At 41.6% G+C, this 25,916-nt stretch overlaps 2 protein-coding genes across 3 annotated transcripts in view; one reads left to right on the plus strand and one right to left on the minus strand.

The window, feature by feature from the left end:
- ELMOD1 (ELMO domain containing 1) overlaps positions 1 to 7,783 on the plus strand; it is a 44,291-nt gene extending 36,508 nt beyond the window's left edge. For both annotated transcript variants that reach the window (XM_064645219.1, XM_064645221.1), the window contains 3 exons: positions 1,311 to 1,361; positions 2,861 to 2,994; positions 6,419 to 7,783. In XM_064645219.1, the coding sequence (XP_064501289.1) occupies positions 1,311 to 1,361; positions 2,861 to 2,994; positions 6,419 to 6,591 (358 nt within the window). In that variant the 3' untranslated portion in view covers positions 6,592 to 7,783. The remainder of the gene's footprint in view (positions 1 to 1,310; positions 1,362 to 2,860; positions 2,995 to 6,418) is intronic.
- Positions 7,784 to 25,015: 17,232 nt separating this feature from the next.
- SLN (sarcolipin) lies at positions 25,016 to 25,328 on the minus strand. Its single transcript, XM_064645222.1, has one exon. The coding sequence runs from the start codon at positions 25,222 to 25,224 to the stop codon at positions 25,129 to 25,131; it is 96 nt and encodes a 31-aa protein (XP_064501292.1). The 5' UTR covers positions 25,225 to 25,328; the 3' UTR covers positions 25,016 to 25,128.
- Positions 25,329 to 25,916: the final 588 nt, after the last annotated feature.

A 25,916-nucleotide genomic window follows, 5' to 3' on the forward strand; every position in this document is an offset into this window, starting at 1 on the left:
ATGCTGCTGGGGGTGCCCATGGTGATCTTCCTGGTGCAGTTGCTTAGCAGCTGTGCTGTTTTCTGATAGGATCATGATCAATGAATTTTCTGTCTTAGTTGAACTGTATTGCTTACCCATATCCTGTGTGTGCCACCCTTATTATTCATCTTTACCTAGGGTTTTCTAAGTGTTGTTATGCCACATCCTGCAAAGATGGTTAAGATTTTAGAGAATGAGTGAAGAATAAGGTGTTCTGTATGCTAAGCCATTTAGGAGGTGAAGTTTTGTCCTTGTGCATGCCACCTGATAACACTCAGGTGAGGATGGATATGAACCTGTTAGTATCTTAAATACTTAATGACAACAATTTTTATATACTATATTTACATGAAGCTCAGGGAATTGCTTTTAGTGTAATATATACTTATTGTAGTTCAGGTATAGTCCAAGAACTATGCTTTCACACATGGTTGTCGATAATATGGGATCTAAAGCTTGCAAACTCTGATTTACTTAACCAAGGCAAAACTGCCACAGCCATGTCAAGGTTGTAGCCCACTGGTTAGGGTCAGTTCCATGCCTGCTTTTAGCTGGTTATAAATGTAGGCAATGATTTCTGCTAAACTTCCTCTTTTGAATAGACTCAGACCTGGCTAGTGCAATATTGGCCGACTGGTTGGATCACACGGCTTTTAAGAATCATTGAACAGCTGAAATTTAGTCTAAAATCAATCTGTTCCCTAGCTAATTTTATTTTAAGGGAGGTTTCTTCTGTGTCCTTGAAAATCTCCACATTATTATGCCAAATAATAGAAAATGCTGTTCCTTATTTTTGGCCATTGAGTGGTTTCTAATTTGGATAGTCATAAAAACTGACAGTCAGAGGAGTATTTTTCAGGCTTACTGCGTCAGGTGAATCATGCCTCCAGTGATGAGTGTCGTGTATTTCTGAAAACACAAAAAAGCTAAAACCATCTTTGATTAGTTAAATGTAATTTCAACTTTTTGTATACCTGAAACTTAACTGAAGTGGATCATCTTTGTGGACAATATAGAAAAGAACTGGCTTTTACTGTGAGTATTGACATAGGTACCTATTTTATAATGGTGAGACAAGTTTATGGGCAATGATACAAAGCCAGTAACCCGTTTCAAGTCTGTTTATATCAATCCATGTGGTCAGAAGCAGAGTTAAACATGCTTGGCCATGTCAATGGAAGTAAAATACCATGTTCAAATGTTATAATATCAAAGAAATTGAAAGAAAATATTTGTCAGTTTGTAATCCATGGCAATATCTGAGTTTTAATTGCTTTTTTTTTCCTCAGCCAACTCAGCAAAGCTGAATGGGAGAAGAAAAAGTTTGATAAGGCAATTGGGTAAGTTTAAAGATCTTTTTAAAGTTGCAACAGACACAGCAGGTAACAATGATGCTGTATATTTGAGCAGAAAAAGGTATTCCCTGGTTACATTTTAAAGGAAATTTCTGGGAGCATCTATTGTCTTAACCACACCTTGGTTTTGATCAAAGATTACAGGAGAAACAGTTTGCTACATTTAGAAAAAAATAACCCAAAAATTCTGTAGCAAGGAGAACCTTTCTCTGTATGCTATACGTGTAGTGCAGTGATGAATATCTGTTTAATTCTTCTTAACGCATAATGCAATCAAATGTCACTTCTTGCTGTCAAAGCCAGGTTCTGAACTGCTTTTAGGAAAATACAATAGGGAAAAAATTGTAATGACTTTTTTTCTTTTTAAGAAGTGGGTTTGGTGCAGGTGCATTATATACAAGTATGGAACTGGATGTTCCTCCTGTGTGTGTCTGAAGATCTGTAATATATCCTACTGTCCATATTTCATTTTTCTGTGAAACACGCCTCTAGGTCTCATGCTGCAGTTGACTTCTAGACTAGTGTTTATTATTTTTTCCTCTTGAAATATAACAAAGGTTGAAGAAAAGGAAAGTATTTTAGTTTACTTGATAGAGGCAGTTGAAAAAATACCCAGAACAGTCTACAGAAGACAGCTGTGTTTAGATGAGAAGAAAAAAAACTGTCACTGAATATCCAAATATGTTTTCTTTTATCACTAAATGTCAGTGTGAGACTTAATGTGTTTTCTTGGGAAATAATCACTGCCAGAAATGTCAAATTCTTTATGCACGAGTCTCACAAATTAACTTTCAGATTCTGGGTTCTGTTGTGCCTAAATATACTTCACTTGATATCTCTTAGCAGGACAGGAGTTTGCTTCATGAGTTTGATTTTTCTTGGGTTCGTATCCAGTATGCTTTGACTTAGGTTTTTGCCTGTTTTCTGGCCTGTGTATCTAGTTCACTTTTAGGAAGAAGTGTGAGGTGACTCAGAGGGATCTTTTTCACAGGCTTTTTAGCTGTATGAATGTCTTTATAGGATGGATTTTTAAAACCTGATATTCCTAACTGTGGGTAATGAATTCCTGTGGAGCAGATAGTTTGAAGTAGCAAATGGTGGCTCACCCTGCAGCCCCAGCCACCATGTGGAGTCCTTGCCCTGTTGCAGAGGTGAGCACAGGAGCACAGGGACATCTGTGCTTGTTTTTATTTTGTAGGAACTAATCAGTGCTGTTCCACTGAAAAGGCTTGCACGGTGATGAATCTCCTGTTTTCACTGTGTTCATGTATTTCCCAAGGGAAACCTGCTGGTAGAATGTACGAGGCATCCAGGATAAATGTTTTTCTTGCTTTCCACCCCATACCCACCTTGGAAACTCACAAAGGAGAAAATTAATATACCTCAGTAACACACAAAATCTGCAATGTCAGGGTCATCAGTGTTTCTTACAGTGTGCTGGAAGAAGCTGAACTCTCTACAAATGTTGCTGCTTTTTCTTACAGCTACTCTTTTGCTATTGTGGGCATTAACATAACAGACCTGGCATACAACCTGCTTGTGAGTGGAGCTCTGAAGACCCATTTCTACAACGTTGCTCCAGAAGCACCAACACTCACTCACTTTCAGCAGACATTCTGTAAGTGGGGGGGTGAAGGGATGGGGGGTCGGAAAATACAAAATTTGTACTCTGCTAACCCTTTTTGTACTAGACATAGTTTTAAAAAAAAGTAAATAATCTGCTGACACAACACAGAGACTGTAGTGCTAGTCTTGCTCTCCTGTCCTTAGGATGCTTGGATTCAGCTCTTAGTTGTGATAGATTCCACTACCAAACCAAGGAGTAAAATAAAACAAAAAAAAACAAAATCCCAGACCAAACAAAAAAAACACAAATCAAAAAACCGCATTAAGTGCCTGAACATGTGACCTTCCTGTTTTTTTAAATAATAAGAAGAAAGTAAAGGGACTTTAAGGACTTTCTGGAATTTGCTTCCCCATAAATCCAACTGTCTTACGATACTTCCATCTACATTCAGGTGTTACTCTCCACACTTCAGCAGAGTTGCTCCCCTGCTAAAATAATGCTTTCCCAGCTCTTTCCCCTGTATTTGATCATCCCTTCTACAGCAGAGGCCTGCTGTGCACTTTGCACAGTGAGAGTAACACTATCTAAACTTAAAGTATTTGGCACTGTTTCCCACAGCATTTTCTTGGAGAAACTGGTTGTTCATGGCTTGGACAGGTGTTCTCTTTGCTGGCTATAAAACTGGCTGGATGGCCAGGCCCAGATAGCTGGGGGCTGGTCACCAGTGGTATTCCCCAGGGCTCAGTACTGGGGCCAGTCCTGTTTAATAACTTCATTGATGATATGGACGAGGGGATCAAGTGCCCTCTCAGCAAGGTCTCAGACAACACCAAGTTGGGTGGGAGTGTTGATCTGCTGGAGGGCAGGAAGATTCTGAAGAGGGATCTGGGACAGGCTGGATCAATGTGTTGAGGCCAAAAGTTCAGCAAGGTGAAGTCCTGGTTCCCTCACTACGAGAAGGATAGTGAGGTGCTAGAGTGTGTCTGGGGAAGGGCAGTGGAGCTGAGGAAGGGCCTGGAGCACAAATCTTATGAGGAACAGCTGAGGGAGCTGAAGTTGTTTAGCCTGGAGAAACGGAGGCTCAGGATGGACCTCATCACTCTCTGCAACTACCTGAAAGGAGGTTGTAGGTCGGGGTCAGTCTCTTCTCCCAAGTAACAAGTAACACAACAAGAGGAAATGGCCTCAAGTTGCCCCAGGAGAGGTTTGGATTGAATATTAGGAAAAATTTCTTCACCAAAAGGGTTATCAAGCTCTGAAACAGGCTTCTCAGGGAAGTACTGGAGTTGTCATCGCTGAAGGTTTTTAAAAGACATGTAGATGTGGCACCACATGGCTTAGTGGTGAACTTGGAAGTGCTGGAGTAGCAGTTGGAATTGGTCCTAAAGGTCTTTTCCCATCCAAACAATGCTATGATTCTGTATCCTATTCTTGATTTGTATTTCTTGCCGTGTCTAAATCTCCCACCACTAAATCTGGGGGAAGAAGAGACATGTTTTAGTGCCTTTGCAGTGTCATGTTACCACCTGTAAAAATTTGGCTGCAGGATGGACTGTTCTCTTGGTCAAGCCTGGGACTTTGCCCCACAACCAGTGTGTCTGCTGACCAGCATACCCAGTCCACTGGGATGACAGTGGAGGGAGTGCTGGTTTTGACAGTTCTTATCCATAAAGCACATGAATCTATGAGTTATGAAACTGGATTAAACTTCTGTGGTTTTGGTATAATGGGCCAGTGGTGGATGTTCATATATACCCCATCTGCCATCCTAGGAAAGACTACAGGTTATCCCTTGAAAAACTTGAGGTTATCAAATGGATTTTATTGTAGAGAAACACCAACATATAAACTTTCCTGGAGCAAGGACAGTTTGTCCAGAGTTTGTCTGTTTGTGTCTGATAAACCCCTATTCTTATGCTCTTAAAGTTCCTCTCCTCTCCCTACTGCAGTCATCCTATGTTTCCTTCAAATTTCCTTCAATCCCAGATAACATTAGGCTTCATTAAATGTCTACAGGCTGCCTGACTGAACTGGAAAGTCAAAATTACATTGACCAGGCAGCAACCTAGGGGGACACAGTGGTTTTACTGCATGGACTTCCTAAATGCTGAATCCACATGTCACCTCATCTGCACCCTTCTGCTCCCTCAGGCTGTGGGGACACACGTTAGAAGCTGAGAACTGCACTTGGCTCACTGGTCTTGGCCTCTGTTTCCTTCTCTGACTGTACAAGCAGTGCATGAAACTGCACTGCTCCATGGCACACTTGGCATCGTCACTGCTGAAGTACAGGAGGTGCCTCTTGGAAATCCCCTAAATTTTGGAGGGGGAAGATCTAACAATATTCTTCATTTTATGTAGTGGGGTGTTTTTTAAAAGGGGTTTTACTGGGCTTTTCTTTGAAAGTAACATCTCTGAGAATCAAACTGCCCATGGCTGCCAGAATCTATGGAAGAGATTTGAAGATGTACCTAGAGTACCTTTTGAATGAAGCTTCTCAAATTGATGATGGAGTAAACAACATGTCTATCCAAATATATATTGAAATTGAAGTTAGAAGCATGTGTTTTAATTGTCATACAACAGAAAAAGCATAGATAAAAGCAATTAAGTTTTTTTTTACAGCAAATGTCCTCACTTTCTGCAGTACAGAAAACTGACTTGCACATTTTGCTGTGTTGGGGTGAACAATTACGCTCCTTCAATGGTCCATTTGCTGTGGAAGTTGGGATCAAGAAACTGGGTCTAGTTCATTGAAGCTCTAATGCTGGATGTAAAGCTTTTCCTGTCAGTGAAAGACTTTGAGGGCAAGGACAGCACAGAACTGAGAGGATAAAGGCCTTAATCGAAGCCCATATATTAAACCTCCTTTGGAATCACCTTTCTTCCTATAACAGGGATGTCTTGCCAAAGCTAGTGGTTCTGTATATCACCTTATCATCCATCTTTTCACAACCATAGGCATAAGTGTTAAACAACATTTTCAGCAAGGTCATGCACACACAAGGTAAAAACGTGCACGAGGAGGAAGTGTTAACACAAAAAAACATGATGGCAACTGTTACTTTACCTAAGAGTATGCTCTTTTTTTAGTGGAGAGTAAGCAATGTTCCTATGAGGTAATATCTGTGAGGCAGAACTTGAATATGAACAAAAGGCTGGTGGGGCAGCATCAGCAGCATCTTTCTCTGCTTTTATACTCATTAGTTTAATGTTTCAATTAGTGAATCCATATGTCAAGACAACTAGTGACTTCTTGTGTTTATGGTGAGAAGTTCTGACAGTGTGTAATATTCATCCAATTTTTTGTCCAAAATACGTTTAGTCTTGTCCCTGCCCAGTGTCCTGAAGTGTCAGACTTCAGTGACCAGGATTCCCTGTGCAGATCATAATTATTAATTGCAGGCTTCTTTCTAATTTTTATATCATCTTTACATACTGTATTCATCTCTTCTCCTTTTTTATTATTTTGTAGGCTACTTAATGCATGAATTCCACAAATTCTGGATTGATGAGGATCCACTGGACATAATGGAGTTCAATCGTGTCAGAGAGAAATTTTACAAGCGAATCTTGAAACAGCTCCAGAACCCAGAGATGGCTCTGTGCCCTCATTTTGCTGCATCAGAAAGTTTAATCAATATGTAGTTACTCACTTGATTTTCTTTGGAAACACTCTCACTCTTGTGTTAGACCACTGTTAGACCATCGCTAGCATACTGAACGACCATGGCAATTGTGTGCATGTTTTTGGCGCAGTATTCATCTATTTTTGTAACATGATCCCCTTATGCTTCTCTGGTTGGGGATTTTTCATTTTAAATGGGTGCTCATATTGCCTCATTATGCAGTGTTACCTTCTCAATTGATGTCCAGATATCAGAGTTTTTCTATTTTTTTAGACTTTCCTCATAATTCAGCATTGACAATTGAATTGTATTTCTCTAGCTGTGTTTTTGTATATGTGGAATAAGTAGCTGGATCTCGTATTGTGAAAGCTTTTTAGCTTCTCGATATGTTTTAAGGCTGGCATAACTACTGGCATTTCAAGCAAAATATATGTTTGGATCTCATCTAGAAGATAATATGTGTAATTTAATCTGATGCAGGCAAACACATTAAAGTCCAGTTTTCTCCATGCAGCCACTATATGCTTAATGCAAAATTAATGAGGCTTATGAGACACAAGTTTCAGTGAGAAGAGTTTGTGCAGAATTACAATCAGCTGCATGAATACCAAATGGTCTGGTGATGCTAATACATTCACAGTGAACTGCAAACACATTCACAACTACCAAAAATTGTAACATGAGGCTGTTCTCACCAACACACCATGCTGAGGCATGGTCTAAATTCCTGCACATTCCTTTGAATATACAGAAGTTAGTATTTTGTATCACATGCTGGAAGGCAACGTGATTTGGTCACGTGGTGCTTGGTGAATTCAGGGGGTCAAAAATCTAAATCTTCTGTTTGAACTACTGAAAATGTTGCTTTTGTTGTCAATTCAGTTCCTAAGATCTGGGAGAAATAATTGATCAGAAGGTTTAGAGCAAAACCTCTCCTCTTGAGTTTCCCAGACTACTTATAAAAAATAATTTAAAATGGCAAGCTGCCTTTTTTTCTAAAACCATAAGTGAGTAAAAGTGTTTGACACTAAGATTGTGTAGTATATTGAACATCTACCATGGCATTTCATACCCATGGTATTTTTTACCTTCTAAGCAATCAATTTTAGTATTATATGTTTGTGTAAATCACTTGCATATGGAGATTAAACTGAGTAGTGTCCAACTACTTGTGAATTATATCAATAAATTATACATCATTCTAAACTGAAGCAGTGTGGGTTTTATTTTTGAGATATGCAGTAATACAGATGAAAGCTATTTTACTTTAATGGATTAGGTAAAATGGGAAGTAGCAGCTCTGTGGTATTCCCAAGTCTGAAGTGTGATCTCAGCTTCCCTAGATCAGGTGCTTTATATCATTTTAGTTACTGCTTGGACCATGACTTTATAAGCAAAAAAAATAAAACAATAGGAGTATTTAAACTTCTTGAGAAACTGCTTATTGGATTTAAGCGCTCTCGTTTCTTTGCTGAAATGTAAGATGGGGTTCAGGGCTTCTCTGCAGGGCTGGAAAATTGCACTCATTGTGGAGTTAATCAGCAAAATTCTATGGGTATTGCAATAATTAGTCTTCTTCAATGAATTTTGAAATAGGGAGCATTTGCATATTTTGCATGAAAATACAAGGAATAAAACTCTGCATGTTTAACTTACTACCATTGATTTTGGAAAGTTGTTATTTATAGTCCTTAGGTCTCAAGGACTTTTTTATGTCACTCTTGAAGCCTCTAAAATAAGTTTCTAATAACAGTTTTCATAGTTTCAAATCTTAGACTCTCACTTTCTTTCCTTGTCCCACTCTGACTGAAATACCTTATGCAATTTGTTAGGTTACACTGGTTTATTTTTAATACTCAGCACTGGAGTTCATGGAGTTGAGGGAAGGGGAAGGAGGCACAAATATTCCTGCTGCCTTCTTACTGGTGTCATCATCTCAGCTATGCCTTGTCTCAAGGTGTCAACTTCAAATAAAATCAGAAAATGTTATCTGACTCCATGTCAGATTGTATCACTGTAATCTAACTGGTTTGGGTGATAAATTTTCCTGTCTTTCAGGGCAATGGATTCAATGAAACTAAGTGTGATATTCCTTCTCCTGTGGAGCCCTTGCATGCGGGTGCCTTCAGATCTTACCATCCTGCCCTCTTGTGCTTCAACTTTGTCCTAACATGCTTGTTCTCAAAATCCTTGCCAAACCTGCGGCAGAGAATGTCCCTGGTGAGTGCCTAACACTGGCTGTGTGCCGCTGAGGGAGGATGTTTGTCTGACACTGCCTTCCCTCCTCCCCAGGAATGACCCCATGATGCAAACGTAAGATTTTCTTTAAGAAATCAGAATTTACACTGTCACTGACACAAATCCAAACTGACCTGTCAAAAACTGGGTCCTGCTGTCCCTAGGGAGAAGAAAATGAAGAAACAGGGAAAAAAAGAGATATATTTCAAGAAAGTAGAATCAGTATTTATACCCACTGCAGGGTGCAGAATTTGGTTTAATTAAGAATAAAGAAGATTTCTGTTGGGTCTTTTGAAAAGCCTTCCACAGCCTCATGGTTGTTGCACTTCACCAGATATCTCCTCTCCCACAGGTTCATGCCTGGCCATGTGCATCTTGGGAAGCAAGTGCTGCCTGCCCAGAATGTAAAGCAATATTATACCTTTCTTTTTTAACAGGTAATTTTTGTCAGGCAAAAAATTTACATTGGCAGTGCCATTCAGCCCTGTGTAGTTTTAAAAAGTCAAAGCTGCTAATTTACTTTATAAAATACAAGACAGCATACTGAACATATGCAGAATGTCTTGCCTTGGGTGGGGAGATGAAAATATGATTGATGGAAACATAATATGAGGAAGTTGTATGTGATCTAAAATGCAGAAATGATTACCTTGATCTGTTTAAACCCAGAAAAAAGGTCCATGTAGTGTTGGAGTTCTTTAATTCTGTGTGCAGAATTATATAAGGGTGGCCCGTATTTCTCTGTTACAGATTCAGCCACTTCTCATAGCACAGCACTTCCTTATCCCAGTTAATGTGTATTTAAATGGATACCAGGGCTCCTTTAACAACGTTGGTGGATACCAACTTGCCTTCAGTAACCTTGGTTCTCCACTAGCATCTGTGGAGCTGGAGCTGTGAGAGCCAAGAGGATCTATGCCTGGGGGTTTGACTACAGCCAGGAGGAGAGCAAGTGCTACTCCAGCTTCCGAAACTTTTTGGCTTGTAGCTTTTTTTTAACTTTGAGGGAGGGAGAAATATTTTTGCTGTGATTTTAACTGTCTCTTTTTGAAGGTACTTCTGGTGCTGGTGGTATTTCTATGTACTATTTGTAGAAGCAAACAAGGTCCATCTTATCTATGTGATTTGTCTTGGAGAATGGTATCTCCAGGCTGTTTCCTGGAGCAGCACCAAAGCTGGGTTGAAAAATTTACTGTCATGTACAGGGTAAAGGGGACTAATTTATAGTCATTTTTAATGGAAGAGCAATCTTTAAAAGCACTTGTACCCACTGTGTGCCCTGTGGGGCACAGCCAAGTGGTGATGACTTAGCAGGCTGAAATACTTTGCTGCAAACAGGGCATTTTCAGCATGCCTCCAGTTGAAATAAGCGCTGTTAGGTAGAGCAGGATGTATGTGAACGGAGTGCTCAGGTTCATGAACCCAGATCTGCTACTACTGACCCAAAGAATCATTGGCTTCCGTTATGTGAGATCATAATTTCCTCCTTAAATCCCTCCCTTCACAGACTGTGGTTAGCTTTTAATGTGTCGTTTTTGTCAGAATGTGACCAGAGGTTTTTGACTCTCCCACAGGGGTGACCAGCATTGCAGCTTTGTCCGCTAGTGGGGTATTGCAGGCTGTAGTCACTCCTGCCTAAGCTCTAGAGGAAACCTCAATCCGCAGCTCTGCCACTTGGATGAATCTGACTGAGATAGAAATCAGTTACAGCCTGAAATAGTAACTGGAGTGCAATTCTATAAATGTTAAGTCCATGTGTTTGACAAGTACTGTTGGGGAAACAGGGGAAACTCTGTATACAACGTAGGGAAATATGAAAATTCTGAATATATTTCCCTCTGTCCCCCAGTTGGCTCTTGACAAGCTTGGCATCATCAGCATATGAACATTTTGGCATCATAGGAAGAATCCTCTGGAATTATGATTTTCAGAAGATTGTTCTACTTTGAATCTTGTTAACCAGCCTGATTTCCACCCCTCACTCCTCACTTGGAACTTGATCCAATGCAAACTCAAATTTTGCACTAATGAATCCTCCAGGCTACACTGAGAAAAACAGTAGGGTTCCCCTCTGTACTCTTGCGTCTGCAGTACGGTGCAGCTAAAGATCACATGAATTATTAAAATAGATGTTTTGCAGAAAACAATCCTGAAACAGATAAGAAAATGAATTATTCATTGTTTTCCTTAGTTTGCGGCAGTGCAGGTTTTCTATAAGACTTGCCAAAGGTTAGACAGGACTCTTCATACAAGATCCTATAGGAATAGAGCAGGACTGGCTTTGTGCTTTCCCCTATGAGCACTGCACATAGAAATCAGGTCATTACTTATTCTAGTAAAGAAAACTGTTCTTCTCTATATAGTACTATAATTAGAAAAGAGATTTAGCTCTAAAACCTCCAAGAAAGAATTGGGTACAGCAGCTTAACTCAAAATGAGCTGTGGGGAAGGGCAGAGGGCTGGTGACTTCTGTTGCTGTTTTCTTGAGGCCTGGGCTCTGCTGTACTGGAGGACTGTAAAAGCATGTAACCATAGGTGGTGTATTCTCCAAAGAGCTTACAGCCTAAAACAAGGGAGGTGAGCAGTATGAGGGATTGGAACTAGATGATCTTTGAGGTCCCTTCCAATCCAGGCCATTCTATGATTTTATGATCCCTGGTGGATACAACACGGCTGAGAACAAAGTCTGTGATCCTCAGCAGAGGCTAGTTAGGAAGTATCAACAAGATGTAGACATAGCCTGGATGTAAAGCCTTGAACGGAGAGCAGGGGCAAAAGTCAAGCCCTTGTTCATGGTCCATAGACGAGATGAGAGCATTCTCCAGAGCTGGAAAGTGCTTGTAGGCACATCAGGCTTAAGCTGGGGAGAGTTGTTAGGAAATGGTGAACAACCTGGGACTGTAATATGGATCAGGATAAATGAATCCAAAAGGCACAATGCAGAAGACCCACAGATGCAGTTTGCTGTCTCTCTTTAACAGGGGTATTTGTAATGCTGATTTGACTCTCACTGGTCTCACATGTACCTTTAAGCTGTTATGACTAAGCCATCATCTGCCTCCATCCTTTCTCCCAGTTTCCATCCTCAGTGGCTGGTTGGTTTGAATGTGTCAGCTGACACACAGTTTGCCCCCAGTTTCCATGCCTCTGTCCCCACTGACCCTTCACACACATTTGTCAGCAAGCCATTTGGCAGGGAACATGAGTGTCACTTCTCCATAGCCCTATGGCCAAAATAGAGCACAAAAAGAATGATGGGAGCAGAGGCCTGAGCAGGCACCAGCTGACCTGGTGAGCCCCCTCCTCCCGCTCTGCCCTGGCCCAGCTTGCAGGGGGCCACTGTGACACCAGGGGGAGGATGGTTGCTCTAAGCTTGGCCCTCTCAAGGCTACTGTCTCCAACTGCTTCAACTTCTTTGTGCCTTTCACGAGGGCTGTGGGAAAGGGATATGAGCATGTGTCTGCATGGACAACGCAAGGCTTGTCTAGCTCAGCTGCTAACTTTGTGCATGCGGTTGTTCTACGAATAAAGCACCCTCCATCTCCCACCAGGGTCTCTCCGGGGAGAATCAGTTTTTACTGTCTTGCAGAATAGAATGAGGGGGTTTTTTGTTTGGTTTTTTTCTTCTTTTTTTTTTGGTCCATGCCTGAGAGAGGCCTCAGTGTAAGTCATGCCTGTCTGCAGTGAAGGTGAGCAAATTAATACTGGTTCCAAGTCCGGCCAAAAGAAATCAATCCAGGAACAGCAAAGAACGGGATCCTGAGCCCAGGTGTGAAGTTATAATACTAGCACAGTTCTCTCCTCTATTTGCTGGATAAAAAGGCAGGTCTGAGGGAGATGTGAACATCAACTATCCACTGAGTGGATCAGAAAGTCTTCCTTGATTGTTGGTATGAGTGCCCTTGTATTAAAAGGTAGACTAAACATTCGTATCCTCAGAGACTATTTAAAAAGCTAGCCAATTATTTTTTTTCTCATTATGTGAAGTATCAGTGCTTTTGGAGCACTAAACTAATTTCTAATTCCAATAGAGATCTGAAAGCTACAGAGAGATGGTGCAGTGCATTTGGGACCCTGCATTTTGGAGCTGTCTGAACTGCAAGTCAGAGAGAGATGCTGGCACTTTAATGTTTTATTCTATATTCTTAATTTGCACCTATAAATGCAAATTCAACATCGATGTCTAGCAAAAGTATCTTTTGTGATCCTCTTAAGTTTATTATAGATGCCTATAATCACTTCCTATAAGTCTCATACATAACAGTAATTAACTTCTATGCCACAGTTCTATTCCATTATTTTTCAGGCACAGCAATGACAGCTCCTAGACATTTGAGTGATGGGAATTAGAGAATTTCTACTTTCCAAAGAGACAATTTTCTCTGGGGATAGAGCATGTGGGAGGCAATGCAGCTTATGCCATTTGGGAGAGGTCACTCTGATGCTACTGAAAATTTAATCAATAACAGGACCCTTTAATCAAGTGCCTAAATTTCAGAAAGGGAGATAAGCACAAGCAAATATATTGAAGATGGTGAAGGGCCTTGAGGGGAAGCTTTATGAAGAGTGGCTGAGGTTACTTTGTCTGTTCAGCCTGGAGAAGAGGAGACTGAGGGGAGACCTCATTGCAGTCTACAACTTCCTCATGAGGAGAAGAGGAGGGCCAGGCACTGATCTCTATGGTGGATAGAGACAGAACCCGAGGCAATGGCATGAAACTGTGTCAGGGGAGGTTTAGGTTGGATATTAGAAAAAGGTTCTTCACCCAGAGGGTGGTTGGGCACTGGAACAGGCTCCCCAGGGAAGTGATCACAGCACCAAGCCTGACAGAGTTCAAGAAGTGTTTGGACGATACTGTCAGGTACATGGTGTGATTCTTGGAGTTGTCCTGTGCAGACAGAAGTTGGGTCATGGGTCTCTTACAACTTGGCATATTCTGTGATTCTATGTACCTATTGAGGAAAAAAATAACTCTGAAATACCCATGGCAGCTGGGGACTATGGAGTGATGCATTACCTGAATAAGCAGTGGGATTTCTACATCAGTCTTGTACTGCACCAAGAGTTAATTCCACAGCTCACTGCTGCTCTTAGGATCAAAGCAGTTGTAATAATTTCATTTTCTTCATATTAAATTACCTGTAACAAACACTGCAATGGGAAAAATACTCTGGTTTAGAGAGAGCAGTATTTTTTTATTAACAATCCCACCTAATATCAATGTATCTCAGAAAACTGCTGTAATATGACTGAGTCCCAACAGCTGTGCTCCAGCCAGGACAAGGAATGCTTTGCACATCATAAGGAATTCAGTTTCACAAAATCCGTGTGCATGGACAAATAATACATCATATTTGGGGAAAATGAGGTTAAATGCAAAATAATCTAGGTTTTAATTTTGCTAATGCAAGAGAGAGGCCTGAATTCCCATGCTGTCCCTCCTTACTTCAACCATGAGAAAGCTTTCTCCAAAAAACAAGTAGGATACCCTTTGAGAATGAAATATCTTGGTTTATAGTTGGTGAATAAAAATGTTGGGTACAATCTCACTGTCTTGACTCAGCTACTGTAGCAACCTCTTCTCTGACATGGCTGAATTTTTTATTATTCAATATATATGTGTGCACTGATCATGGAAGACGTCTCATCTTGTTTAAAGCTGTCACATCATCATTCGGCAACACTTGAAATCTGACCCTCAAGTGACATCTGTGCTGCTTTTGGCTGAGATAGAGTTAATTTTCTTCATAGTAGCTACTATGGGGCTATGTTTTGGATTTGTGCTAGAAAGAGTGGTGGTAATTGACGTCATACCATTGACATCTTTGGGTTTTGCCTTCTTGCCTGTTTTTTCACCTGCAGTCTAACTCCCCCTTCAAAACTCTTCTTCTCGCAAGGCACCTGCACCATTGATGTCTGACTATACAATTAATTCGAAGTCATAAAAGAAAATAAAATGCAAAAGACAGTTTTGAAGCCATAAGCACCAACATTTTTGTGCACAGCCTCACATTATGGTGAGTGAAGGGCCATCACGATAGTGAAGGGTCTAGAGGGGAAGCCCTATAAGGAGTAGCTGAGGTCACTTGGCTTCTTTCAGCCTGGAGAAGAGGAGACTGAGGGGACATCTCATTGCAGTCTACAGCTTCTGCACGAAGGGAAGTGGAGAGGCAGGTTCTGATCTCTTCTCTGTGGTCACCAGAGACAGGACCTGAGGGAATGGCATGAAACTGTGTCAGGGGAGGTTTAGGTTGGATGTTAGGAAAAGGTTCTTCATCCAGAACATGGTTGAGCACTGGAACAGGCTCCCCAAGGAAGGCACAGCGCCAAGCCTGAGAGAGTTCAAGAAGTGTTTGGGCAATGCTCTCAGGCACATGATGTGATTCCTGGGGCTGTCCTGTGCAGAGACAGGAGTTGGACTTCGATGATCCTTGTAGTTCCCTTCCAGCTCAGAATATTCTATGATTCTGTAATGAATTGCCTTCCCGTTGACACCTCAGAGTTATAACTAAAGCCGTTCTGGGGTAAAATCAAGATATTTCTGATCTTGTTCTGAAAAACACCCAGAGGTTTTGAACAACCCCGTTCCCCCGGTGCCAGGATCCCTCCCTCGCCCGGCGCTGCCACCGCCCCCCGCCGGGCAGAGCCGCCCCGGCACCAGCGGAGGGTGAAACCGGTGCTTCAGCACCCTGGACAGGGCCGGGCAGGGCCGGGCAGCCCAGGGCCAGCACAGCGCCCAGGGCTGCTGGGTCCACTGGGCCTCTAAGGCAAATAAACAACCCTCTCTCCCAGCTCCTTGTAATTCGTGCATCTACCCCCGTGTTACAACTCTTTGGTGCTTGTGAGTGCTGGAGCACTCTGCAGATTTGTCTAAACATTTTTAAACTCATCTGTTCTGTATTCTTTCAGAACATCTTGTACTTTTCAGTTTTACATTTCAGTTTTGCTCGGTAAAATGCCTTTTTTCATTTTATATGTTGCTGGATAGACTGAGAGAGTGTAAATAGCCAGTTCTTGTGCTCTTATTTGTTATTACTCATATCTTTTATTTGGTTACCTTTTTTCAAGTTAGAGATCTAGTCTTAGTTTCTTCTCAAGTTGAAATTGTCACAATGTTGTTAATAATTTTATTGTCCCTCTTTGCAGTTTTTCCAACACTGATTATTATTATAACACATTATTATATTATGCAATTTCACTGTTCACTTCCACTCTCTTTGTCTTTCATTAGTTAAAGGGAGAACTCCTCTTTCTGTCCCATGACACTTTGTGGTTTTTAAAATTTATTGATCAGCTCACTTTTACTGACTGTTTTCAAATTGTAATAGATACCTAAAGCAGAATTTCCCTTTGCGGAAGCCTTGCTGATTTTTAACACTTAGAATCATAGATTTGTAGGATTGTTTAGATTAGAAAAGACCTTTAAAATCGTCACCTCCAAGCATTAACCCAGCACTGCCAAGTCCACCACTAAACCATGTTGCTGAGTGCCACATCTACATATCTTTTTAAATACCACCAGGGGTGGTGATTCCACTGCTTCCTTGGGCAGCCTGTTCCAATGCTTGACAACCCAAGGCACTTACGCACCTTTGAATTCAGTCTGTTTGATTTTCTGTGGTTTGGTTTTTTTTTTCCAAAATGGAAATGGAACTTCCTGGTCTGTAACTGCCCGGCTGTCCTCTGCAGTCCTCCTACAAACTGATACTATATCTGCCACCTCCTCTTCCTCTGGTACCAGTCTGATGTAAGCAATAAGTTACACTCCACAGTAACTTGGCAGGCAATTTCATATCAGAGCTCCTTTAAAATCACTGGATGAGCATCTAGTCCTGTTGATATATCACTGTTGATGCTATTGGCTTCTGGCCCTTCAGTTGAGACCATTTCTCATCACCTGCAGATAAAAGTTCTAGCCCTTCCACAGTGAGCACTGCAGGTAATTAATATACCTTTCCTACACCAAACTTATATTCTCTGAGCAGTCCTGTTCTGTATCTATCATGTGCAGACACTGCAGTTTCCTGACAGATTGCCTGCTTCTAGTATGTTTTATTAGTAGTTTTTAATGCATCTCAATATTTTTTCTTGCCCTCCTTACAACTTTTTATTTAACTTTTCTGACTTCTTTTCAGTTTTGCCAATATGGATGCAGTTTCTGTGTTTTGAACGGTAGTATTTTATTTATAATTACTCCCTGTAATTTTTTCTTTGCTAATTCTTCTTTTAGCCTTCCCATTCCCATAAGGATGTTTTGCTTATGCGCATTGTGATTACTGTCACACAATCATTTTCCAAAGGTAACATTTGATCCTCATCCTGTATTCTGCTAATGGCTGCATAGACTCTCCTTCTGTGATGTCTGTCCAGGGAACAGTAATTCAAGCTGTTAAAAAATAATGCAGCATGAATTAGAGCCCAGTATGACATTTTCCCACTTCATGGAGACGATGTATAGCTGAAGTTTTCTGTGGCCACTGATCTCTGCCTTACAGCCTTGCTGGTGTCCTGTAGCATGTATTATTCTAGTCAACACTTCAGTCCTAGTTGCACTGTTCCTATTTTTGAAAAGTCAGGCTAGGGGAGCATTATATTATGTTTTGCAACAGTTAGTTTATTTTTCTAGAGCTTTCTTTAACGTATGCTGCACTTTCCTTACTGATACTATCTTCTTTGTCTTTCTGATATTTGCTTTATCACCACTCCTAGTGGTTGTCTCCCACTTCACACCTTTCTCATGGGCCAGTCCTGATTAACAACCAGATGTTCCAATCTACCCAACTTCATTTTGTATAATAGTATTTCAAAAAGAAAAATAATTTACAATATATTTAACTTTGGTCTTGGTCTGTTCCTGGCTAAATGGGCCTTTATTTGTTGAAGCTGCTGTTTGTTCTGTTTCTTATCTGAATTTCATTGATTTCCATCCTGTTCTATATCACAGGATGCAGTATGATATGATTTTACATATAGAAGCGGAGCACTATAGTTTTGAGGACTGGTTGTTTATGCAGGCAAGCTTTCCCAAAGCCTGAAAGAGAGTTGGGAGTTTTCAGTGATTTCAGTGCTCAGCTGAGTACAGCCTCAGCAGAGAAAAGAGCCAAAACTCACAACCCAGACTGCAAAGGGAGTGTGACTCTGGTGCAACAGGTATAAGTTCCCACTTATTAATCTCACAGGAGACTTTATTTAGCCTCATTATGAATGGAATTGATTGTGTCTCATGCAATAGTTTCAGTTTAACTGTTTTCTTGATAAACAAGTGAAAATGCAGAGGTATCGTTGAGTAGGGAAATATCCTAGGCTGAAGAAAAAACCCAGAACAACCAAGGCTTAGTGTTTTCAATACTTATTAGCTTCTGACTTCACTTAGATTTAAACCATTAAAAAAAAAAAAAAAAAGAACTAGATTTAAAATTCTACTGGGGTTGTAAAAATAAATTTGTTGCAAAAGAAGTATATGTAATTCAGTGAATTGTTATTAATTATTTTGTTCCAAGCCCAGCAATTCTTAGAACTTAGCAGTTCAAAAGTATAGTTTCAAATACAGGCATAGATTTAAAGTATGAGGCTCAACGTTTTCAAATCTTAGGTTTATTATAGTGTTGGTTAATAAGGCTTAATACATATAAGATGTAAGATTGCTTATAGTGAAATTCTTCTATTCAAAACTGGGTTTAAGTGAAAAATCTAAAGCTACTTCTGGCATATCCTCTTCCAGGTGACGCTGAAAGAGAACTTTGTGAAGGGAAGATCAGAACTGGAGAAACACAAAGAGGCAGATCCTTGTCTGGCGTAACCAGGCCCAGCTCCACTGAAGTCCACTGGGGAGATGACTTGCAGCATTCAGAAGCAGGTCCTTCCTAACATGGTAGCAAAGTTCAGGTTAATCCTACTGAAACTGGCAGTCACCAGTGAAACTGTGATGCAGGTATTAAAAAATTATGTCCCTGCTTTCAGTTATGCCAACAGATGTCTGTGGACAGGAAGCTGAACAGCAAAAGGGTTGAATACTGCAGGGAAAAGAGGTACATGCAAAATCCATTTTGGATTATTTAGTGCTCAGCGTGTCCCATAGTTTTGATTAAGGAATTAGGTCACTCCCACTAGATGTTTTGGAGGATTCATCTAGGCCAGGCTGTCACAGTCATGTGCAAGCCCAAAGATATGCCAAGTGCACGCAGAAAGATTTCTATGAGCACAAGGTAGGATCTTCTCCAGGAGCCCTTCTCCCAAGGCACATCTCCATGAGGGATTAAGTCCCTCTAAGAAATTAGGTACCTGAGTCACTGTGAATATCCTGGCCCCATCAATTTGATCTTCAAGTCCCCTGAGCCACGCTCATTTCAGGCCTTCATACACACAGCAGGGATGGCAGTGCAGAGCAGATTTGAACAGGGCACGACATTATTGTGGTAGACTGTGCACATCTCTGGCCATGAGGCTGAGAGATAAGAGCCACTGCTGCTTCCAAAGAGGAGAGAGGAGAAACACAAGGAAAACAGTCATTCGGAAAAGCGACAGCTCTGGCTGTTCTTCTGGGTACACCAAGAGGTATATATGCAAAACCAAAAGATTAAGGCACATCCAGGCACACCTTTCTGGACCCTGCCATACAAGCTGTAGTATAAGGAAACATGGGTTCGCATTTATCTGACAACTACTGCCAAAATCCCTCATCCACTCACTACAGAGGAGAACTGGCAAGCACAAGTGCAATACAACACACAGCCAGCACAAGCTGACCATCTCCATTCATTCTATATATGAATTTATGCTTTTTACACTCCCTCACAGGTCAGCCCAGTGTGAGTAGAGATTAGCATTGACTGATACGCATAATGGAGCCTGCTTGAAAATGCTGTCATCTCTCTTCAGAAGCTGACAGCTGAACTGTTAAGCTAAGAGGTCAGAGTTGATTGGCTTGTGCACCAGCTGTATTCGACACTGGGAAATGTGCCAAAGGCTTTTCCAGCTCAGACCTGTGAGATGCTAGTCTGTGAGTAAGCCATACGCACAAGGGGCAAAGCAGCTCAGCTGTGTAGGTGAAGAGTGATTTAGGAGCCCCAGCAATGGCAACTCAGGGTGTCAGCACCTGTCAGACTTCTTGATCCCTTCTAGCTCACTGCACCAGCAAAATATAGATAATGATTGTGCCAAGTTCTTCTTAAATTGCAAGGGCATCTATCGCCCCTGGCACACTTCCAAATGCAGTTGTATAAATAGAACTGTGCTGGACTTGCTACGTAGTAAGGAAGTTATTTATGCTTCACTTTTTTTTTGGATCCAGAGAAATATTCTATGCATACATAGAAATGCTGTTTTCATAAGACTGAGAACCTTGGGTTTTGTCTTTCCTCCTTCTTTTTGTATGTCATCTGCTGAACACATACACGAAGTTTATACATTTCACATTACATGTTCACATCTGCTGAACACAGAGCTTACACAGTGTGCAATTTTTTTCCACAGAAAACTGAGTTTTGAGTGAATCTTTGCAGACTAAAAAATGTCAGCAAGAAAATATTTGTAATCAATCCATTCAGAAATGTAGCATATGCAGTTCTTTGATGTCAATCACTTTTTTCTCCATACTTGCCTCTCTCTCATTGCATGACAGTTTTCTACCTTGTGACTTGGAGGTAACACATCATGAGAGTGGTTGGTTAGGTCACATGGGATAGAGAGCTGCCTGTCCTGGAGCCTGGACTACAAAGGAGAAACAGGGCACAAATCACACAACCTACAGCAGCCATGACACATCATTCAAAAGCAGACCGGACACAGTTGACTTTCGGGCATGACATTTGCCTTTGACAAATTTTAGTTTTCCTTGATAAAAACACTTTTCTTGGAAAAAAAATACAGAAACTGGTTTCTACTGAAAACACACTTGATGAATAAAAACGTTTTTGTAAAACCCAGAAAATAACTTTCTAGTGGTTAACCAAAGTTTCAGATCTTGGTGCCTAAAATTTTTTTAGGTTGGTATCCAGGTACATAAACTGGTGGTCTGATTTTTCCCAAAAGCATATTGAACACCCTATGTGTCTAGTTTCTGTGGAGTGAGGTGTTAAGGGTTTAGCAATTCAAAATCACCAGGCCTAGAGCCAAACTTCTGAAATTTGAACATCTAAAATTAGGTAGCTACAGTCTGATCTAAAGCCCAGTAAAATGCATGGAAAGATCCCTGATGAACTTCTATTTCTGGGTGTGGCTAATTCATCTATACTTACATGTCAGAATGAAAATTAACTTGTTCAGGTCAGGTCAAAGTCATGAGCAACCACTCTTTTGCTCATCGTGGGCAGTTCCTGCTACACAGAGTGCCTTCAACAAAGTAGGTGGGATGGCAGAGAAAATGGAGTTAGTACAGTGTCACCTTGGCAATCCTCTCCATGAGCAGGTACTGTGCTGCATTCATGCCCTGTGCGCACTATGTGCAAAACTTCCAGAAGGTCAAATGTTGATAAACACATATGTATGTGGGGCCAAACAGCTGGAAAGCAGCTCTGCAGGGGACATGAGGTTCATCATGGACACCAAGCTGACCATGAGCCAAAAATAGGCCCCTGTGGCAGAAGCCAAACAGCCCCCCTGGCTGCATCAGGCAGAGCACTGCCAGCAGACCAAGGGAGGTGATCCTTCTTCTCTGCTCAGCACTGGTGAAACACGTCTGGAGTGCTGGGTCCAGTGTTGGACTTTGCAGTACAGGAGAGACACAGAGAGACTCCAGCAAAGGGCCATGAAGATGATGAAGCACCTGACATATGAGAAAAGGCTGAGGGAGCTTGGACTCTTCTGCCTGAAGAAGAGAAGATTCAAAGAGATCTTATCAGTGTATGTAAATATCTGATGGGAGAGGATGAAGAAGACAGAGTCAGAATCTTCTCAGTGGTGCCCACTGACAAGACGAAAGGAAATGGGCACAAACTGAAATGCAGGAAACACATTTAAACATAAGAAAAACCCTTTTTTACTGTGAAGGTGGTCAAGCACTGGAACACTTTGCCCAGGGAGGCTGGAGGAGTTAGAGCAGCTATTTACACAGAAGTATTATTTTAATAAAAATTTTTCCAAAAATAATTTGACAGATAAGCTAAAGATAAATCATTGATAGCGCAGAAGTCCTTTGGGGTTCTCAATCTCCCTTGCACTGCAAAGGGCTGTAAAATGCTGATGATATACATCACCAGAGAGCCACCTCTCCTCCAGGGCTTCTTTGGTGAGATAATAGAGAGAGTCTGAGAGTTAAGGGTCAAACCAAACATCTGCATTAAGGTCCTTCAAGCTGGAAAATATTGTATTTATATGTCTGTATTGGGCTGAAGTTCTTTGGCATTAATGTGTCTGTGCACCTACATGATGCTGACTCTTCATGGCATCTGGCACTAAAAGTTGAATTGCCTTTTTCCTCAGTTTTAGGTAAATGACTTAGGCAAATAATTTATCTCATTCAAAGTCTGCTTAAAAACTAGAAATGCCTGAAAAGAGAACCACTTAGGCTGGTATTCAAGAACTTGCTTGGTGGTGATTTATCTTAATCATATTGTCAAAGTTAGATGTATGTCTACTCTCAAAAAGACTGGTGGCTAAAAGCTGTGGATGACACAAACTCTCCAGAACATTGTCTCAGCATCTCTCTCAAGCACAAACACAGACTGTGTGGAGAATGGATTGACAGCAGCCCTGAGGAGAATGACTTGGGGCATTGGGTAGTGAGCACTCAACATAGCCCAGCAGTGTGCACTTGCAGCCCAGAAAGCCAGTTGCATCCTGGGCTACATCAAAAGCAGCGTGGTCAGGAGGTCAAGGGCGGGGATTCTGCCCCTCTACTCCGCTCTGGTGAGACCTCACTTGGAGTGCTGTGTCCAGCTCTGGGGCCATCAACATAAGAAGGACGCAGACCTATTGGAGTGAGTCCAGAAGAGGCTACAAAGATGATCAGAGGGCTGAAGCACCTCTCCTGTGAAGTCAGGCTGAGACAGTTGTGACTCTTCAGCCTGGAGAAGGGAAGGGTCTAGGAACACCTTCTAGCAGCCTTCCAGAACCTAAACGGATCTGCAAGTGGGGTGGAGAAGAACTTTTTACAAGGGCATGTAGTGACAGAACAAGGTGCAATGGCTTACAACTGAAAGAGCGTAGGTTTAGATTAGATGTTAGGAAGAAATTCTTTATTGTACGGATGGTGAGGCATTGGAACAAGTTGCCCAGAGAAGTTGTTGCCCCATCCATGGAAGCATTTAAGGCCAGGTTGGATGGGGCCCTGAGCAACGTGGTCTAGTGGAAGGTGTCCCTACCCACAGCAGGGGGGTTGGAGCTAGATGATCTTGAAGGCCCCTTCCAACCCAAACCATTCTATGATTCTTCCTCTCTGAAAGTTGCTGGGATCACCCTGAACTGTTGATGAACCACTTCTGCTTCAGACAGTGAAGCCCACACCTCTAGTTTTTCCATTGCTAGCCCAACATGAGCCCAAACATGAGCCCAAACATGTCGATTTACTCACGATATTGCTCTCTTCTGGGAGTTGCAGCGTGAAAGATGAGAACTTTTCATACTGAATTATCAAGTATTCACAGTATTTAAAAATAGATTTTCCATGTCCTTCTCCAGCCATTGCTTGCATGTCTCAGTCAAGCTTATGAACACAAACTGACCATGTGAAATAGTGATAATATAGCAGCATCTGGGCTGCAGAGAAAGGCTGCATCCATTGATGGCAAAAGTTCATTTCAATGTCTTGGCTTTCTTTTATTTTATTTTTTTTTTTCAGAAAATTTGCCATCCCTAGAAATGCTGGAGGCAAGTTTGCTCTTTTGCAGCCAAGAGTAAACAGGAGGTAATTTTTTATCATTGCACTGGAGTGGGAATTTCTTGACTGGGAAGATGAGTAGCACAAGCTGCAGTGGGATGACTGCAAACCCGGATGGACAGTACAAATGGCACAGGGCAAGGGGACATTTATTAGCAACCTTTAAGCAACACACACCATTAATAAGTGGTGCTACAACAATATTTTTGGTCTTTCCTTAAAGCCTGGCCTGTGTCTCCACTGTCAATGCCTAACCATTCCACAGACCAGCCCTGAGTAACTCAGCACAGTCCTGCAACGTTACCTGCTCCTTGCAGGCTCTCAGAGGACAAGGAGATCTGTATCAGCAGCACGGCACACATCTAGCTGCCCTCCTACAGCAAGCTATATTTTGTAGAGGATACTGGTTCTCTGAAGCCATTAAAATAGCAGGTGGGGAATGCCTAGGAGGAGTTTGACTACTGATTTCATATCCCAGGGATTGTGGGCCCTTCAAGCTGGCTCAAGATTTTTTAGCGGGTGACAACACTATCGCAGCAACCCAGACACAGTCACGCCTCAGCCTGCTGGGGCTGGGCATGGCTGTGCCACAGCACCTGCTGTGCCGCACTGGACCCGAGGGAATGCTGCCCTGGGCAAGGCTCCTGCAGGACTTGCGTGCCAGAGGGCATCTATGCCTGCAGCTGGCCCAGGCCCATCCCTCCAGGCACTGCTCCAAGTATAGCTTGGCCAAAAATAGGACTGTGGGAATCCCTGTCCGAAATCCAGCTTCAGAAAACACAATTATTGACAATGCCCCGTGGGACAGAGGTTCTCTCTGAAGTCTGTGACCACAGGCACCAACTGTGTAGGTCACTCTGGACAGAAAAGTGTCCCAAACAGGTCCATTCTGCTGCATTTTTTTAAAAATGCAAATTAAAATGCAAGTGGGAGGAACAAGAAAACCACCACACTTGCAATATCACACTGTACCACAGTTATCAATTCTCTCGGTTAACAGCAGTCAGGCTGGGAGAGGGAAAAGGAGTGCTCCAAAGAATGGGTTTACATGGACTTTATTTAAACAAAATGTGCAAGTGAAAGCAGAGGTTTCACATTCCTTTCTGCTAAGCGAGTTTATGCCTCTTACACTGGTAAATACAGGCACTTTCACTACATACTGCAGTTTTACACCCTCGAGAACCTGACACTGGTGTCAAACAAGCCTGCATGGCGGGCAGGGGGATACAGCACTCACAGTAACTACCGGAGGAGAGAGACATGTTGAACAGTGCCTAAGCATCTTACATTTTACATTTTACAGCTGGATCACTACACAATAAAATGACTACATAATCACAGACCCGTTACAAACATTAACACAGGCAACAGACAGGAGAGAGTAAAAAAAAAGGTTCACGACATCCTCAATTGGCTGAAAGCTAATCACCGCAGCATGCTGTGGCTGTTACTTTTCTCTGGAGACACACACTTAAATCATCTCCCAAAGTTTTTGATTGTCTTTCAGTCCTGGTAAGACTTCACAAGGAGCCACATGAGGATTACAGTAATCAGGACAATCATGAAGTTGAGGCAAATTTCTCGTGTGGATCGCTCCATTTTTAGGGAGTAATGAGGAGAGAGCAGAGGTCAGCAGGCAGAGCAAAGGAAAAACTTCAGCAACTTGCCTGGGTGTGTCCTTGAGCTCAACCTTCAGGGCAGGGGCTCTTTTAAGAAAAGAGAAAAATATGTGAAGAACGGATGCATGAAGGTGGCAGGTTCAGTAAAGCTATTTATGTTGGTCTAAATAAATGTTTCAGTGGCCAGGATGCCAGGATGTCAGTAAGCACTGGGGTGCTAAGAAGTAAAAGCCATCCTGGCAGCTTATCACCTTCTTTGATTTACAGCACTTGACAAGAAGCATTCCAAGTGTCACCCCAAACTACAGTGCTACTGTGGAAATTAGTGCTACTTTGTGCAAACATTTACAAATAAATAATTTCCAAGCCCCATTTAATACTTTCAACAGATATACATTGTAAATATACTACTATTAAGTTTTAAAAGTCCTATATTCATCTGCAGATTTTCTTTTTCTTTTTTTTTTAAAGAAACTGAGTGCAAACTATTCCTTTATGGAGAAGGACTAACAAATCTGAATTATTTATATTACCACTAAAAGTACAAGGAGAACCTAAGGTAAGACATTTTCGTTTCTGAAGAACTTCACATATTTTGTGACTTAATCCTACAGATGAAATAGTATTTTCTAAGGAACCTTCTGCCTTCCCTGCAATTTCAGGATGCTAAAA

The sequence above is a fragment of the Pseudopipra pipra genome, chromosome 2 (genome assembly GCF_036250125.1).
Source record: "Pseudopipra pipra isolate bDixPip1 chromosome 2, bDixPip1.hap1, whole genome shotgun sequence".
NCBI lineage: Eukaryota > Metazoa > Chordata > Aves > Passeriformes > Pipridae > Pseudopipra > Pseudopipra pipra.